Source organism: Lonchura striata, chromosome 1 (assembly GCF_050655825.1).
Source record: "Lonchura striata isolate lonStrDom1 chromosome 1, ASM5065582v1, whole genome shotgun sequence".
In the NCBI taxonomy this organism is placed as follows: domain Eukaryota; kingdom Metazoa; phylum Chordata; class Aves; order Passeriformes; family Estrildidae; genus Lonchura; species Lonchura striata.
The window spans coordinates 108,638,349-108,656,925 of record NC_140703.1 but is presented as its reverse complement, the minus strand read 5'-3'; the positions used below and the strand labels follow the sequence as shown (position 1 = coordinate 108,656,925).

At 33.1% G+C, this 18,577-nt stretch overlaps 1 protein-coding gene across 18 annotated transcripts in view; it reads left to right on the top strand.

Moving 5' to 3' along the window:
• The window catches only part of DMD (dystrophin), a 1,148,985-nt gene that overhangs the window by 547,013 nt on the left and 583,395 nt on the right, over positions 1 to 18,577 (top strand). For 15 of the 18 annotated variants that reach the window (XM_077781657.2, XM_021553010.4, XM_021553009.4 and 12 more), the window contains 7 exons: positions 1,723 to 1,902; positions 3,945 to 4,073; positions 5,790 to 5,960; positions 9,359 to 9,481; positions 10,965 to 11,102; positions 12,998 to 13,150; positions 14,095 to 14,277. In XM_077781657.2, coding sequence (XP_077637783.2) covers positions 1,723 to 1,902; positions 3,945 to 4,073; positions 5,790 to 5,960; positions 9,359 to 9,481; positions 10,965 to 11,102; positions 12,998 to 13,150; positions 14,095 to 14,277 — 1,077 coding nt within the window. The remainder of the gene's footprint in view (positions 1 to 1,722; positions 1,903 to 3,944; positions 4,074 to 5,789; positions 5,961 to 9,358; positions 9,482 to 10,964; positions 11,103 to 12,997; positions 13,151 to 14,094; positions 14,278 to 18,577) is intronic. The other 3 variants (XM_021553011.4, XM_021553013.4, XM_021553014.4) reach the window with 3 other exon arrangements.

Genomic DNA, 18,577 nt, shown 5'->3' with positions numbered 1-18,577 from the left:
GACACTTTGCACCTGCTGTGAAACAGATAAAACAGTACTAGAAGAGGGCATGTTTTTCCTTTAATCTGACAGGAATCTGCTGAAATTTTAAACTCTCCTTTTCAAATTCTATAATTATATAGTATATTGTTAATAATTTGCATCAATCATGCCTTAGATCTATTACATATTGTATGTATTTTAGAAAATTGATAGAATGGGGAAAATTTCTCATACTTACATTAAATACAAGTGTAAGATCTTTTCTGTGAAATAACATTGCAAAATGAGATCCTGAATTCTGTTAAGCATAGGAAGTGAGCTGCTGCTTTAAGCGTGACACACTGAATAAGTGGAAGGTACTATTTAAGTTCTATTTTACAAAAAATAATAATTTTATACTTACTGCCTTTATTGAAAAATGAACATTCCACTATCACTATAAATACATTATCAACAAAATTATACTGATCTGTGACCATGAGAGATGTGATACTGTGGAGGTCATAAAGGTGGGGCTCTACTGCATAATAGCATTCATTCTGAGATGGAAGTATCGTGTTTGACATTTGGTTGGAGTTTTGGGGTTTTTTTTTATTGTATTCAAGTTTCTGTGAGACATCTGTGTCTCTGAAGAACAGTGCTTCTTCCTTTTCTACTAAGTTCTGTTTGTGTTCGTCTTGGAACACTTGATTTCTGCTTGCAGTTTTGTTTTATAAGCAGAGATTTATATGCCTGGATCATTGCTGTCAGGTGCCAAGGATCTCAGATAAATTTCTCTCATAAAACTGGTTATATATGAAATTAGGTGTAAGGAGCTTGTGCCTTTCCTTGAGTATTCAGTAAGACTGCTGTAAGAGTGCTGACACATTTTTCTCTGTGTCATCTCACTGTTTTCTATTTAAACACCTGCTTTTTTTACATGTCTAAGTATGTTGGGATTTGTTCCTTTTGTTAGACTTCTTGCATGTTGCAGTGAATATTAAAAAATGAATAATGAGTAAATTATGTAACCTTTCATAGCAGATCTGTAAGGTAAGATAACAGTGGGAATAGGTGCTGGAAATCTGACTTTGTAGCACTGCATTTGTGTTGTAGTCATTCAAGCTTAGAAATGCTATGGGCAACAGTTTATTTTTAGTATTTTAGTTTGCAGAATGAAATCCCAACTGAATGTAATGAAAACATGCATTTCTACAATTAGGAAACAAGTTTAACAGAAAAAAAGAACATGATTTCTTCTGAAAAAGATTGCATTGACAAATATTAAAGTAATAAAACATTCACTAGACTATTTTTGATGGAGTTTTCTGTCTAAAGGTGTCATCGTGATGGTGTATTATTGCTCCATTTATTACTTAAGCTTTATGTCCTAGTTGATAGTTATCTAATTTTATTATATGAAAAATAACTTTAAACACCTCTATATAAATATTATAAAATGTGGATTAATTTTTAATAATTAGGTATTGAAATTATATTTTGAACACTGAAATGAAAGGTAATTTGCACTTTCTTTAAATTAAGCTATAGTGAGAAGACGAAGAATATATACAATTTTATCAGAGCTCAAAAGAAACAATTTGCTTTGTATTTCCTGCTCTTCACAGACTGCCTTCCCTTCCTATAGGAAGCAAGATTGTGTGTTCTAGTATAAACTTGCTGCCTGATTTAACATTTGATGTTCTTTGTGTGGATAATCTTTAATTCCCAGATATTTTATTACTTGTCCTGCTCATGTAGGCAACACGGAAGGAGATTGAGAAACGCCAGGTCCAGCTTAAGAGCATCAGTGACTTAGGAGAGAATTTGAAAACAGTGATGAAAGGAAAGGAGAGCCTTGTGGATGATAAACTCAGCCTGCTGAACAGTAACTGGAAAGCAGTAACTTCACGTGCTGAGGAGTGGTTCAATCTCTTACTGGTAAGGACAATGCATTTCTTCACACAGAGGAAATGTTGGTTTCCAGGTGTACATGCCCAGCCTTAAAGAAGTGCTTTTTCTGGTGCCTTGGATTGTGTTTATTGAACACACAGGTACACAGGCAATCAGATTGATTATTGTTTAGTACATTGTGTATGCTTTGAAAAGATCTATGATTACTGAGTGGAAGCTTGATTGTTAGCAGTTTGCAATTCTTTCTGTCTCAAAAGTTCTTGCATTGTTTTTGATTTTTTTTTCCTAATAAATCAAATGCAATTTCAAGGACAGAGATTACTTCAGTAGTCAAGTGAAAAAAATAGTTAAGTAAGCTGAGAAAGTCTTAGTATTGATACCAACAATATCAGCTACTTTTGGCTGCATTAGCATTTCTGTTTGGAATAGTACAATTGGGAAATATGTTTCCATTTGCAAGTTGGTTTGGCCTACAGGGTAGTTCTGGTGTGTATAAGTTTAATTCGTTTCAGAGGCAACTAAATCGTAAGCTCTTCTCAGAGTGCACACATGATGTGCTGAAGGATTATGATTTGGTCTTTCAGAACTTCATGATCCTCCTTTGCAGTGTTTTATAGGGCATGTTAGGATGGGGATAATTCCTTAGGGGGACTGGATAAAGTGTAGTAGACAGTAAAAACCCTAATACACATTTCATACAGATTCAGGAGCCTCATCCGCAGCTGTCTCAAACTACAGACAGTCCCATAACTTTATTCTGCCTTCAGATTCGTTCTGTCATGAAGAGGTGACAGTTTGAACTCTTAACTACAAAAGAGTCTTAACAACTGGGCTGTCAGAATGCTCTTGGAAATATTGCGTGCCTTTTCTGTTCCTGAGAGTGTGAGAATGCAGTTTTACCCCAGAGAAACAGAAGTTTTTTAAGGATGTGTTGACCTTTGTCATGACTTTTCAGGGCTTGATGTGTTGGAACTCCACTATAGTCTGTATGGCTGCTTTACAAATAAATATTATTATATTTATTTATGTGTATTATACATTAAATATTATTTATGTATATTATTGTATTTATATATGTGTATAAATATACAATAATATACAATAAATATAGAGCATCACTAAAGGGCTTCCTCAGCTGAGTAAAGCATCCAGGTGAAAGTATCTGGAAAATTTAAGAATTTCATTCAGAATCATGTAGGTACGCAGATTTATTTTGGAACTGATTATAAGCATATAATGGAGTTTACATGTTGATATAGTTATGTACTCCTGTACATCCTCCCTTTCCCGGCTTTGGATTCTGTGGTTAATATTTGCTAAAACATATGATAAAAAGGTCTAAGAGAGGTAATTGAGGGGTTGTTTCCAATTTTAGAACAGAGTAAAATAAAAGTAGGTGCATTTGGGTGCCAGAAGAACAAGTAATACCTTTGATTTTGAGTGTGTGGTCTACATATGTATTGTGTGGGATATGCATAGGCCGCATTCTAGTCAGCTCACCCAAAAAGACAAAGAATCAAAGAAATGAAGATTTATCAAAATATCAACTAGAATAGCTTTTAAAATGAAAAAGTCTCAAAGCCGAGAAGTTAGATGAAATGTCCATAAGAGGTTTAGATGCAAAGCTCCCCGTGTTTGTGATTTTGCAAGTGCATCCTTGTGGCCATCTGAGTGTCAGTCAATTTACTGGCTTTCCAAAATGAATTCTGTACCTTGTTCTTGGGAAACTCCTTTGCAGCTCCTGTAGGTCTGGCTAACAGCTCCTGCTCCTCTCAGCACCTCGCTGAGCTGCCAGCACCTGCGTCTTCCTGTGATGTTCTCATCCTCCTGCCTGTCACTTTGGAATCTTCTCTCTCTCTCTCTCTCCTAAATATCTTTTTAAAGAAATCTAACATGCAAAGTGAAGGAAACAAACAGCAGATTCTATCCTTCACAAAACAAGAAGTTACTGTGTAAAATAAACAAGTTTTCATAATGTGTGCATGTTTGCCACACTTGGGATAACTACAGCTGTTGTTTCAGTTCTGATTACATTTTTTGTATGCAGTATTTACCTTTTCCACATACAGGAATATCAAAAGCACATGGAGGCTTTTGATCAGAATGTAGCTAATGTCACTACTTGGATGTATCGTGCTGAAATACTGTTGGATGAATCTGACAAACAAAAACCCCAGCAAAAAGAGGAAATTCTTAAGGTAAAAAAAAATGTGATTTACTGGAAAGCATTATTTTTATTCTAAAAAGGACTGTGTCAAAACTAGCATATTTCAAAAGGTATCACAAATGGATTAAAATTCTTTTTACTGTGCTAAACCCTCTAGCAACTTGTAGATTACTTAATAAATTTGCTCTGTATTACCAAAATTAAGTCCTTGCAGAAATAAAACCAGATGGTTATTATAATTCTTGGGAACTTCCTAGTTACTAAAACAGCAGCTTATCAAACATATGTCTGCTGGAAAATACACACCTTTAACACAAGATTTTGTTTTGTTTGAAAAAAAAAATTCTTTTTTCTGTCCCCTTTATTTTTAATTGTATTTCTGTTTTTCTGTGATACTTTTCCAATATGTACAATATTTCTGTCATATGATTGTCTTAATTCTACAAACACTGGGGCCAGATCATCAACACAGACAAGAACATTATATGGTGAGCTAGCTGTACAATCAGGGGTTGGTGTATTGAGCTTGAGGTTTTAGTTGGCCAATGCATCATTTGACCAACTGATGAAAAACTAGCATGTAATGTGGATGTGTATGTTAAAATATCTCATTTAAAATACTTTCCTTAAGAACAACATCAAATTGTTATCTTAAGGGACTTTCCTTTTTCTTCTGAAGTCAATGTGAAATTTTACTTTGTAATGAACTCCATGGTCATTACATAATATCTGAGTAAGAGTTTACAAATCAAAATCAGAATTGCATTGCTGACACTGACATAATGATGCCATTTGCTGCAGCAAAGCTTTACAAATTCCAGGGCAGAACATAAATCAATATCTCATTGATCTCAGCAGGATTATGAGACTAGCTTTTGTAGATGAATGAACAATTTTTCCACCATCACATATAAAGTAAAATTATCAATAATTATATTTATGTCTGCATTGCACAAAGGTAGTTCATGCAGACAGTAAAATGTAATTCTTAATACCCAATTGTATTTCAGATTCCCAAATGCATTGCTATCTATATTTTTGGCCTCTGCCTGTACTGGGATCTACTGTTAAGATTTATATTGCAGAGGATAAAGGCTTTTACCTTCTTTTTTTTGTGGGTTTTTTTTTTGTTATTTTTTTGTGGTTTGTTTTGTTTTGTTTTGTTTTTGCTTTTTTTTTTTGTTTATTTTTGGGTTTTTTTATTGTTTGTTTTTGGTTTGGTTTTTTTGTTTAGTTTTTTTTGTTTGTATTTTTCTTATTTTGTGACAGATTTATAGAAAAGCTAGGACTTTTTTTTTTTTAATTATTATTATTATGGTCTTTTTTACTTGCCTGAGCTATGGCCCTGAGTAGTATTGAAAGCAACAATTACACATCTAGTTCTATAATACATGAATTAACAGCTCTTCCTATCTTTAGGAACATAAAATAATTTAGTGCATCCTGAAATATGCTGCAATATTATTGCAGATAAGAATCTGCCTAGAAATAATGATCCCCATTAATTTCAGCCAGAAGATACTAAAACAGACATGTAGATACATTCCCGCTATAAATTTGAGGGATATGAGTGGGAACGTTATCTAAGGTGTTTCTACTGGATTTACACACTCATGCATAATTATCAGAATTTGCTTTGTGGTTTTGCTCCCTATTCCTTTGCACACTTTCTCTCTCTCTCTCTCTCTTTCTCTCTCTTTGCATTTATTACTAACTTCAAGCCCTGTCTCTTGCTCACGGACTGTAGCGCTTAAAGGCTGAGCTGAATGACATTCACCCCAAGGTGGACTCTGTGCGTGACCAGGCCAGAGACTTGATGGCAAACCGTGGGGAGCACTGCAGGAAAGTGGTAGAGCCTAAACTCTCAGAGCTCAACCAGCGATTTGCAGCTATTTCACAGAGAATTAAGAGTGTAAAGGTAGGAGGACTTGCTTCCATATGGAGATGCATTAAAAATGGTGTTTGTGTAAGGTGCACAATTGCAACTGCATAGTGGGCTATAATTCCTCAAAAAACTACTCTTTTAGAGGGAAACAATGTAGAGCCCAAGGATGTATTTTTTTATTAAGTGTGAATATTTGGGGGTTTTGGCATTAAGGTATTTTTTCACTGTTTCACAATTAGAAGTATTCACTGACTTTATTTGAATGTAACAATGATTACATAATTAACTTACGAAAAATGAACATCTGAGAATTAGTAAGTCTCTAACTTCGCAAAGTATGAGTAGCCTTTTTTCATATAGATTTGTTTTGAGAGATAATTTTCCTTCAAGTGCATTTAGTCTTTTCCTATGAGTCTGAATTCCCCAGTGCTGGAGATAGAAATAGATAGGTAGAGATTATGTCAATTTTACTTCAGTTATTCATCTGTAGAACCAGCATGACTGCTAAATCTGAATTCATTGTGGATTAGGTAATTTTTGGCCAAGTTGTGCCTTCTGAATTGGAATAAAGAAGGACATAACCCACCTACTTTCTCCATTGTGTTTTGCTGCCTTTATTCTGAAGACCTATTCAGCAGATTAAATGAGGCAGCCATAAAGATTGGTATAGAGGATAATGGGAATGCACAGATCCTGATCCTAAGCTATTATTGCTGGTCACTGTACTAACACTGGAAATAAATGCATGGAGATCCATGGCAAAGCAGGAAATAAGCTTTGCAAAAAGCATTAGCCAAGAGACATGGTTTCCATGAGTTGTTGGGATCTGTGCAGAGCTCAGTATCCTGCCTAACCAGTGTATCTCTGTGGATATTTGGGTTTATTTAGGTTTCATTTCAGAAGCAAAATAATGTCTTCTGAATAAAGGTAACAATTTTTTTCCTAATGGCCGTCAGTAGTATTTCAGCCATTCCAGCTACTTACCTACTCCTTACACATGCACAAGCTGTAGACTGAGGACATCTTTGTAAAAACTGCGTTGTCTGATGTTTTTGCTCTGAACACCTGCAATCTGCAGTCTGGATTTCCATCTCAGTTTTACTTTGCACTTCCATTTTATTGTAAATTTGCAGAGCTGATGCAGCCATTGGTGGGATCCTGGGAAATTATTGCTTGTCCTAGGAAAAAAAAAATGCGTTTGCCTGTAGATAACTTATTGGGGGTTCAGTGTTTGCATTGCAAGTTGTGGGCTCGCTCAAAGAAGGGACAAACGATTCTTATCAAGATGAAGTGTCTTCAGAACACAGCCTGCAGATTTCTTCCACCTGCAGCCTTCTCTCTCTGGTTTTCTTCCATTTCTGAAGGCAAGGTGGGCGGAATTGGCAGAATCACACTAAGATTTAGAGAAGTGCCCAAAAATACGAGAGGAATTACTATAGCACACAAATTATAATGGTAAATTAGAATTTAGAGGACATTTTCCAGGATCTTGGAAAATGCAGAAGTAGAATATGATTCAAAAATGATAATAACTATTATAAGTATTGAATCAGATAGAGAGGTAAAAACTGGTCTGAATTATTGACTATTCTACTGACTTGCTTTATGCATTTGTATAAAGGATCAAATAACTGGGTACTTTATTTTGTCTACCTTTGTAATGTAGGCAATTGTACATTCCTTAAGATTTTGGTTTAATGAGCTGGAAAATTATTATTATTATGGGGTGATATGCTTCCTAAGTGTTTTTGCTTTTTCCCCCCATATTTATGTAAAATTATTCACTCTGTGAAAGATTAAAACATAAATTCAAAAGGATTAAAATCTCTCATAACCTATTTTGAATAATTTCTCATCTGCCCTCAAATTAGCTATATTTTTTCAAATACTAACAATAATTACTACAACAGGGAAGTAAATAAGAAATGATCCATTAAGTCAGTGAATGGTAGTATATAATTGTCATGTCAAAAATTAACAAAATGTTAATACTGAAACGAGACTTACCATTTTCAAGTAGTCTGAACATCATTCAATTGCTGGAATTCATTTTACTTTCCACTTTTTTATTTGTTATTCTTTTTAGCCTTTTTCAGAGCCTGTACATTTTATATTCCAATTTTATTAGTTGGTTTGTCTTTTAATGACATTTAAGTACTTTAGAAAATATTCTTCAGAGAATTTGAGAAGAAATTACTGTGTAGTTTTCTATTTTTTCTAACTCAGCTGAAGTGCATGATAAGTGTAATTCTGAGCCTCTTAATGAAAATTTGTGAACACAATATTATTCTCTATAAATATTGTACATTGTTATATTTCCATTAATGTTTGTAAATGTGCAAAATCTTTGTTGTTAAAATAATCAACAAGAGACAATTAAGGCTTTTTTACCCAGAGTCTTTCAGGGCATCTGAGAACAGATTTCATTTGACATCCACTCTCTCGTGTTTTTACTGGTTAATTTTTATTGCTGCTGTCTTCATTACAAATTTTGCATATAATAATAATTATACCACAAGAAAGAGTAAAAGATAACTAGGTAGAATATAATGTATTTATGTCTTGAGCAAGGAAAGACAGATGCACATCCAAGAGTTCCTAGACCATCAAAAAGACCATTAATTACCTTTAAATCTAAATTTTATGCAAGAACCACTGAGATGGTCTTTCTTCTTGTTGCATTTAAAGCTTTGAGGAAAGAAAACATTTCTGGTGGTCATTTGCAATGCAATTAATAAATAGACCATATACTGTACATAAAACTATTCACAGGCACTTGTGTCAGACCAACAAATGGCAGTGCATTGTTTTTAATAAGTAGCACCTCTTAGAGAGTTCAAAATTGAATACAAAAATAAATCACCATAATTATACTGTGATTTACTTTGGAGGAATTGAGACTGTTTTGTTTGATTGACTTTTTCTTCATCCTGAATTTTTGTTGAGGCTTTTTGAAACAGAAGCTGAAGTTTTGTTGATTTTTCAAAAACTAAACCAGATTAATATTAAAATTTTCTCAATTATTAATAATAGGTTTTTTTCATCTGACTGGACTTCTTGATGCTGTATGAATAATTTCTGAGAAACCAGATTTAACCAAGTATAGTAAATATTTCTCTTTTTTAGAAAAATAGTATTTATTTGGACTTGCTCTTACACACAAATGTGAGAATGTATTTTATTTTTTCCTTTCTAATTTTCACTCTCCTTAAAATTCATTGGTTTACTTACATGTTAATTCTACATAAATTTGTATCATTATTTTTATCTTTGGGTGCTTTGAGTATGGTGTAATATTTTTCAACATGATGGAAACTCTACCATTGTTTTATCAATATGGGGTGGCACAGATATCACTTTTCATTTCTGTTTCTAATAAAACTATGAAATGTGTCCTTTAAATAAATAATCTTCATATTTCTCTATTTTAGCCCTTCATTCCTTTGAAGGAATTGGAGCAATTTGACTTCGATATACAAAAAATGCTTGAACCACTGGAGGTTGAAATTCAGCAGGGAGTGAATCTGAAAGAGGAGGACTTCAATAAAGATATGGTAATTTGGTGGAATTGGAAGTCTGAAAAAAATTAAGAGGGAGATGAAAAAAATCTGAGTGAAAATCAGAAACCCATATTTGCATAAGGAACTTTTGTGGGCAAATTTTTTCTATGCTAATAGATTATAAAATCAAAAGTCCCAAATTAGCAGTAATTTTTTTTGTGCTAACTTAATTTTTAGTATATCAGACAAGCATGTCTTGTCCCTTATGAAAACACTAAGCAAACCAGGAAAGTCATCCATGGGTCCTGTACTACTATCAGCAGTATTACAGCACAAGGAATGAATATGAAAATCTCTGTAGTAGTATAAAGGCCAGAAAAAGTCAGAATGATGCAACAAAATGGGCACAATAGAGAAGGAATACATCACTAAAAATAAAGGTTCAGGAAAAGAAATGCCACTTACCAATTTGTTCTTAACCAATCTGCTTATAGCATTTAATGTAAATAGATTTTGTGGCTGTGGTAAGCTTTATTACTTATGTTTTATCATTGCAAGTCATAAAACCATTTATTCATATTTGCTGAGGGGGGGAAAGGAAAAAGAGGAGTAAAATACTGCAGTGCTTTGCTGCTATTGAGATTGTGGTGTATATTCTCCAGAGCGATTTTGAGAGATATGACATTTTTGGGCTGGGCAAAAAGGGAGATTCATCTTTAGAACCCTCTCGAGTCCTCAGCAAGATCAAATATATATTTGTTTGCAACCAATATAAAGACTCAATATTATTTTACTTTTAAGCAATTCTTCAAAGGTGTCTGTTTCATATCAGTGTTGGAAGGAATCTTTACAGCATGTTTTTTCTTTTATTCAGGAAAAAAACTTTAGGCTTTACGTGCTGCATGCAGAATTTAGCATGTGTATGTGGAGTTAAATTCAAAGTCAATCAAGTTGGATGGGGCAGTTTCCACTACCAGAGCATATTTGTTTCCCTTTCTTTGCATCAAATGCTTAGAGTGGTTCAAGACACTGACAGAAGCTGTGACATAGATTCAGTTTCAAAGATTCATAGGTTTGTAGGTGGCTTCTACAAAAAAAAAATGCTTGGTGATAGCATGTCAGAATTTCAATGTGATGATACACAGAATGGTCAGTAATTGCATGGTCTGCCAGCATACTGGCAGTTTCAATCTCTTCTGACAATGATTTAGAATATTTTGCATATATCTATTATTTTCATTTGAAAGTAAAGTATTTCAAGGTTTTGCCTCTGTTTTTATGCTGCATGAGATCCAATACAAAAAATCTGTAGATTTGCAGATGCTGTCTTTCATTTATCTCTCTACATATTTTGTAGAAAGCAAGTAAAAGTTACTTGATCATCAGTATACAACTACAAGTAGCTGTTACGTGATTATTTTAGCATAGACTGTATCTACTAGTACTTAAGTAATGATTAGATTAAGACTGTATCTACTAGTACTTAAGTAATGATTAGATTAAAATGCACATTCTATTGGTTATTTTTTCACATCAGAGTGAAGAGGATGAGAGCACAGTGAAAGAATTGCTGCAAAGGGGCGACAGGCTTCAAAAGGGAGTCACAGATGAGAAAAAACGTGAGGAGATAAAGACAAAACAGCAGCTGTTGCGGACTAAACATAATGCCCTCAAGGTATAGGAGCTACAGTTATAAGCACATGCTATAAAACCCATTTTTTAATTCATTTCAGGGCATCTTTTTGCTAAATGAATCATCATTACTATTTAGATATGAGTAATTTGAAACTATTTGGTTATAGATGTATTTTCTTATACAGTTCTCTTGATGCCTTGAAAAAGGCATTTTACAACCTTCCGCTTGAGAAGTATTGTCTTATTCTCAGCATTACAACAGTGTGACTGCCAATTGAACAACAGCGATTTCTTTGATAATTCCTTTTTTAACATATTATGTGTGTTATATATTTATTCAACAGCAATCAAGACCTTAGGTCCCACAAATTTATATTCTCAGATGACTAACACACTTCTGGCCATGAATAAGTTGTTTCTCCTTCAGTAAAATACTTACACACTACATTCTTGTTAGAAGAGTGGCTCCAGGCTCTGTAGAATAGGATAGGTTGTAGTACCAATACTCAAAGCAGCTGAGAGGCTGAAACCCAAAGTTGCATATGAACATTCTGAATTGACACACTCTGGGAGGTAAAACCGTGTGATATTGTTCCTAGAAATGCACATGGTGTGTTCCCATGCCATGTGGACCAGCTGACAGATACAATTGGATAAAATTGTCATCTTTCTATGGCAAATAAAAGTGATGAAAGATAGAATCTTACTATTAGAGAGTCACCTTGGTCACCTACCTGGAGCTAAAGGCTCTTGCTACTGCAGGAGAATTCTTATGTTGTCAGCAAGTAGAATCTTCCTTTGGATAATTTTGATTAAATTATCTTTGGTTTGGGGAACATTACATGTTTACATTTTATTGTTACTTATATTTATGCATGCTCTTTCCTGTGGGCTTCATTCTAATTCTTACAATTTTACAAGTCTGTGTGAATTCGGAAGGATAGCTAGGATATACTGTTGTTTTGTCCACGTTTAAAAGAAGCTTGAAATCTATTATGTGTGTCTTTGACTGTTCCAAGCTAAATGGAAGCAATTCATAATTTTTATGTTGGAGAAACAAGAACACTGTTTATTGCACTGTGCTATTGACGAGATCCTCCCTGGCAGTTTTTTATGGTATAGTAATAGATTTTCCTTTGGGTGACTCAGTTAAGGCATTCACTCTGGTGAAAAAAATTCAGGAATGGTTGAGGCAAATTAATCTGTGTATTTTTATATGAAATATAACAGTATTTTAAAATTTTATTTCCTAATAAGAAATTAAAGAAATTAAAATAATTTCTGTATTTTGCATGAGTGAATTTAAGCAGTTAAGGCAAATGTATATTTAATACTATTTCTAAGGGAAAAAACCAAAAATTTTATACCTTCTTGCTAAAGATAAGTTTTAATTCTTTATGAAGCAGAGTTATAAACACAAGACATTTGTTATGTATGTGGTATTTAATTTAGATGAAGGAAACCTGTCTTGAAAATATTTCTGCATTGCAGTGATTTTCATTTGAATAGCTACAGAGTTTTCATGCAGGCTAGAAATTCACAGGACTCCACAAAATACAGAAGTCCCACTTTTGGCTAGATACTAAGTGGGCTGTGTTTCCATCTGTCCAGTAAGTATTCTGAGCAGAAGTGTTTTATACAAAATATTGACATTTATGTAAGAGTCTTAACTTCTCTGAACATTGGTGACAGTTTCAGTGGTTTACTCAACATGTGAACAACACTGAAATAGGTAACCTCCTTTTAAACAAACAAAATATAATTGTTAAACTGATGCAAATATGTCCATTTACTCATATGCTTGCTTTAAATAACAACTTTTAATTAAAAAATTAGTAGCCTTGTACACTTTTTTCCCCTTCCGTGTGTACACATGCCCATTCATGTTTTATAAGCCTTTAATTCATATTCTAATAATGTCTGCACTGTGAACAGGACTTGAGAGCTCAAAGAAGAAAAAAGGCTTTAGAGATTTCTCATCAATGGTATCAGTACAAGAGGCAGGCTGATGACCTAATGACATGGCTGGATGACATTGAGAAAAAGTTAGCCGGTCTGCCAGACCACAAAGATGAGCAGAAGCTAAAGGTAATGTTGTTTTGGGTTGGCAATGATAGATCTTTTTGAGTGATAGTTTATCAGTAGAACAGACAGCAAATGCAACAAACAATCCTATTTTATAGCTACAGAAAATTATATGTTCAATTCTTTATTTCTATTTATAGTAAAGCAAGACCTAATTATCTGTGTTTAAAGTGGCATTTCTTTGTTGTACTATATTTTGTATTTGTTTCCTATACAGAATGATATATAAATAACTTGAAACACACTAAATATAAAGTTTTGCCAATAATACAGAAAGTGTGCAATGTATTAAGAAGCATCAAATGTTTTCTAGTAAAAATTGTAATTGATTTTATGTATCTTTGTTCCAGATGAACAAATGACTTACCAATATATGGATGACCTCTATCTCATGTTAGCACATTCATTTTCATCAGAACATATTCATATGTCACTGTCAACCTCTATAGATTTATTTACATACTGTCAAAGGTTTTCCTGGTTTATTTTACATCGTCTTTCTTTGCTTCATTCTCTGTTGAGTTTCCCACGGAGTAAAATAGGAGTTAACTAGTATATTAAAGAGCCTAATATTATATTTTTAAGCTGTTTAAACACGATTTGTCCTGAATATGCTGACCCTTACTGAGAAAGTAATTTCTCCAATTGCCCATCCCAATGTACTAGCAAGAATCTGAACATGGGAACTGTTGGCTTCTGCTAACAGTTTCAGAGTGTAGTAGCTCTTAGGATCTCTACAGCCCATCTCCAAGAAGGTTCTTCAATTTTAGTTATTCTTGTTTTGTTTAAATGTAAAATAAGATACGAATAATATGAAAATAAGCTGTAAATTTTACTTGTGACAATAAAATGGAAATGGATTTTCTGACGGAAGTATTTTGCTAATTTTAAGTTGATTGATCTAGTTAGCTAACTGTCCTGGGCCCTGTATTGGTTTTGCTCACTAGGAGATTGGTGGAGAGTTGGAGAAGAAGAAGGAAGATCTGAATGCGGTGCACAGGCAGGCTGAACGCCTGTCTAAGGATGGGGCTGCAAAAGCAGTGGAGCCAACCCTGATACAGCTCAGCAAGCGCTGGCAAGATTTTGAGAGCAAATTTGCTCAGTTTGGAAGACTCAACTATGCACAAATTGTGAGTTGTTACTGGCAAACCCATATGTTTGCAACTGCTACTACTAACAGCATCCTACTAACAATGAGAGCATCAGGGTCAGTGTCAACTCTTCAGATATTAATAAGAAAAGCCCTGTTGTGTGCAACTGGGGGAAGCTTTATGTGCTCTGATACAATAGTGATCTGCTTGGGTCTGAAAATTGCCCTCAAGTTAAATCAGTCACTTACAAAAAACTCAGCAATGAAAAGTTTGTGTTTATTTCTGTTGCCTCATTATTTTTCCATAACATTTCTCAGTTTAAAAATGTTAGTTTGCCATGCATCTATTTTCTTCACTGAACATGAAAAACACAAAAGTTGTCTTTTCCAAACTACCCATCCCATGCCAATTTTAATTGTTTTTTTTATTTCTCCATGATATGTTATACTCACTTTAGGAAGTGATTGGAAATTTTTTTATGACTTTATAGATACATATCCTCTTCCTCAAAGTTCTGCTTGAACTTTCACAGGTTTTTGTAAGAAAATGAAACTTTAAATTTGACAGGATGAAAACATAATTTTGCAAACCATCTTCATGTCTTCTGAATTTGTTGAGTTGTATATAAAATACAATTATTCTTACTGGTTTATATATGCTGCAATAACTGAGTAAATAAAAGGGAAATAAACTGTCAGTATTCCAGCTTTACAAACAAGATATGTATTGAGTGTTACCCATTTAGAAGTTTACCAGAGGTTGCTTTTGCACTTAAATGAGTTTTCTTGCCATTCCTACTACTCTGCACATTGTCTTCTGGGTTTTTGATTTTATATGAAGAAAGATAAGATTTGCTTTTAAGGAAGTTGTTGCTTTATGTGCTCTCTGTAATCTTAAAGTGCTAGTGGTAAAAGGGTGTTTCATCAAAATACAATATTGTTTATTTATTTTTAAATGCACCTAGATTGCAGAGGGAACATACTGATCAGATAATGACAATTTAAACATGTGAAGTGTTATTTTTTAATTGATATATGGTAAACTATGTTTTAAAAAGGAAAAAATTTCTAAAAACCAGCAATATGTATAAACTTTTGATGAATACACTCCTCTATATAATGTACTATATTGTGTATTTTTAACTTTTCTAATACTAAGTTACATAATGTATATGTAAAACTAACACTTTGGATAGTTATGCAGTTAATGGAAGCAATCCGAGAAACATTAACTTTGGTTTGTATGTTATTAAATCTTGTTCCATCTGATTACACTATTCAGATTACTATGGTTTATATTAAACTTGATGGATGTAATCAGTCGCAAATTGTTTATATTGACATGGAGCTACAGCGAGAGTCACTTTGTCTTGTAAATGAGCTGGCTTTTTTTAATGAATATATTTGTTCCTTTGATAATCAAGTAAGAAATCAGATTGTGCATGCAATTTATATAAAAACATTCTGCTGTCACTGTGCTTTTTATGTCACCCACCACCTTCCATGAGAGGGGATGAATATATCCATTATAAAATTTTACTAGCTGATCAATAAACTTTATTTTAGTATATTTTTTCTTTCAAATATGTAAGGTAGATGTGTATCAGCATGTTTTTTGAATTGCTTATATGAATACACTCACCAACTTTTTAAATTAATGTAACCATTACATATGTTTTTATTCTTAAAATATATAATTATATACTGTATTTATAACCTTGAAAGGTTACATTTTAAATATTAAATATTTCATGCAAGAAGTCTATTTCTTACTATTTGTCTAGGGAATAAGGTCATTCAATGAAATTTACATGTACACAGGACAATTACAGTATCCTTCCCATTTCACATGAAAAATATATTGCTCTGTTGACAATGACTAAGCTGATATTCATATGAAATATTTTAGAATTTATACAGAAGCTACTGAGACATGAGAGAGGCAGTACATCACCTTCATGACCCAAATCAGAGTAAGAAGTGCAACAACCTTGTTATTGTTACTGTTTTGACTTTGCTGAATTAGTGAAACGGAGGGAGCTTCTCAAGTTTTTTTTTTCCTTTTTATTAAACAGTTTAAGTACCTACCTCACAGGGATGTTGTGAGGATGCATTAATTGTTTGTGCAAGACTTTAAAATACAAAAAAAAAAAAAAAAAAAAAAAGAAAAATTCAAATTATTCACTTGAACACATGCATATACCATCAAAAATAACTTCCACAAAGATTTTCTATGTTAACCAACAGCTGAATAAAGCCATAAAATAAAAATACAAAATTGATTTTTTCTTTACAGCAAAAGAAATAGAAAAATGCTGCATTTATTTATAATTTATTATGTATTCCATAATAGTTATTTAACAACTGAAAGTTGTTATAAATCAGTAAGGGTTTAGTTTTACTGTGTATCTTGCAATTCATTACACTTCATTGAATAAACATAGCAAGACTGCACTGAAGAAAACCTTTAATTATGTTGCTTAATGACAGATTTTCATTTCTTACATTTGTTGGAGCTAATATATTTTTGATATCAAAGTGTGAAATTAGATTATCATGCTCTCCTGGATTTTACTTTTCCCCAGTATTTGTTGGGCAGAAGGATATAGGAACCATGACTTAGGAGGATTTATTCTTTCTAGAATGGTGGATCCTTGTTAAACCCTTAGTGTCTTACCAATACATAGCAGTAAATATCCAAACGCTATTTGACAAATATATAGGTGTATATTTGGAAAAAGGAATTTCCTGTCACCACTTTTGAGAATAGAGTATATTATATTTATATCACCTCAAACATGCGTATTCTGTTTAATAATATTTTTGAGATATTAATCAGTTTGATAGAGTGGTCCTCTATGTGAAAATTGTCAGCAACTAATATGCAAAATTCTATAAGGAAAAAGTTGGGTTTATTGCATTTACAGATTAAATATGATACATGAATATATAAATGCAACTGCACACAACATAAAATCACATTGAGCAGAAAAAAAAATTGCGGAGTTTTTTTGTCTTACAAGTTTTTTTCTCTCACACGTTGTTTTTATTCATATGTGTCAGAATAAATAGTGGGCAGGAAATCAGTTGTAGTAACACCAGTGGTGAAATCTAAATAACTTATAAAAAGGAGTGAAATATTTCTCTATTATATTTTAAAATTATGATTGGTTAATCATAATCCCACTGAAATCCATGATCATTTGAGATACTCTTCAAAAAAACAAGCCTTTACAGTTTAATCCAAAACAGTATGCAATTTTTGAATATTAAAACTGCATGCATTAAAAAAAATCAGTAAAAAATAATATTAGAGAGGTTAGGGGACAATTATTTTTAAAGCACCTTTGCAGAATCAGATATCATTAAGCCTTGGCACTCACACAGTATCTTCAGAAAAGTTGTCATATCCCCCTCATAGAGACTAAACATGAATCTTCAGTTATACAATTTTTCTGAAACAGCTTAGCTACACTTCCAAGGTGGTGAAAAAATTTATCAACAGAAAATGTAGATTTAGATTGTTTCCTTCAATTATAGGTCAAAATCAGTTCTCAATATGTTTCCTTCAATTATAGTCAAAATCAGTTCTCAATATGTTGATTAAGTTTAATTAAACTATCCTTATGTCTGTTTTCTATAATTTTTTTCCCAGTGTTATAATTTCAGCAGTCTATGAGTGTATTTGCGTCATGGCTCAGCTTAGATTTTCCTGAGCTGGTTGAAATTACTCTGGGTGTAGAGGGCTGAAGGCCTTTATCATTAGAAAACATTATTAGATGAAGACAGGCATAGAGCCTACACTGCAAATTCTTATTTCATGCATGTCCTATTACCATATTGTATCAAGATGCTCAACACGCTCTCTGCTATTATACATGGTGGTTTTTCAACTTTCCTCTCTTGGCTGAGCTGTGTATGCTGGAAATCGTAAGACAGAGTATCTTTAGGACAAGAGAACCTCTTGCAATCTGTCAAAATTATGTGTCTACTATTGTACATACAAGCAAAAAAAAAAAAAATAGGCTTACCAGTTTCAGTAATTTTCTTGGTGACACACACAAACATTCTATTGAAATTTATGATCATTTTACTCCTGAAATAATTGGGCTTGGATTTCGGCCATACAGAATTGATCAAATGATAAACAACAGGAGAAACTGTCTTTTTCATACCAATTAGACTATGTTATGATCAAGGATGAATAAAGAATATAGTTATACAAAACTTGTATTTATTTTTATAAGGTAAGTGGTTTAGTCTGAGAAGTTTGATAGTTACCTGCAACATGGATAATGCAACATGGATAAAAATATACCAGGACCCTTAGTACTTCATTT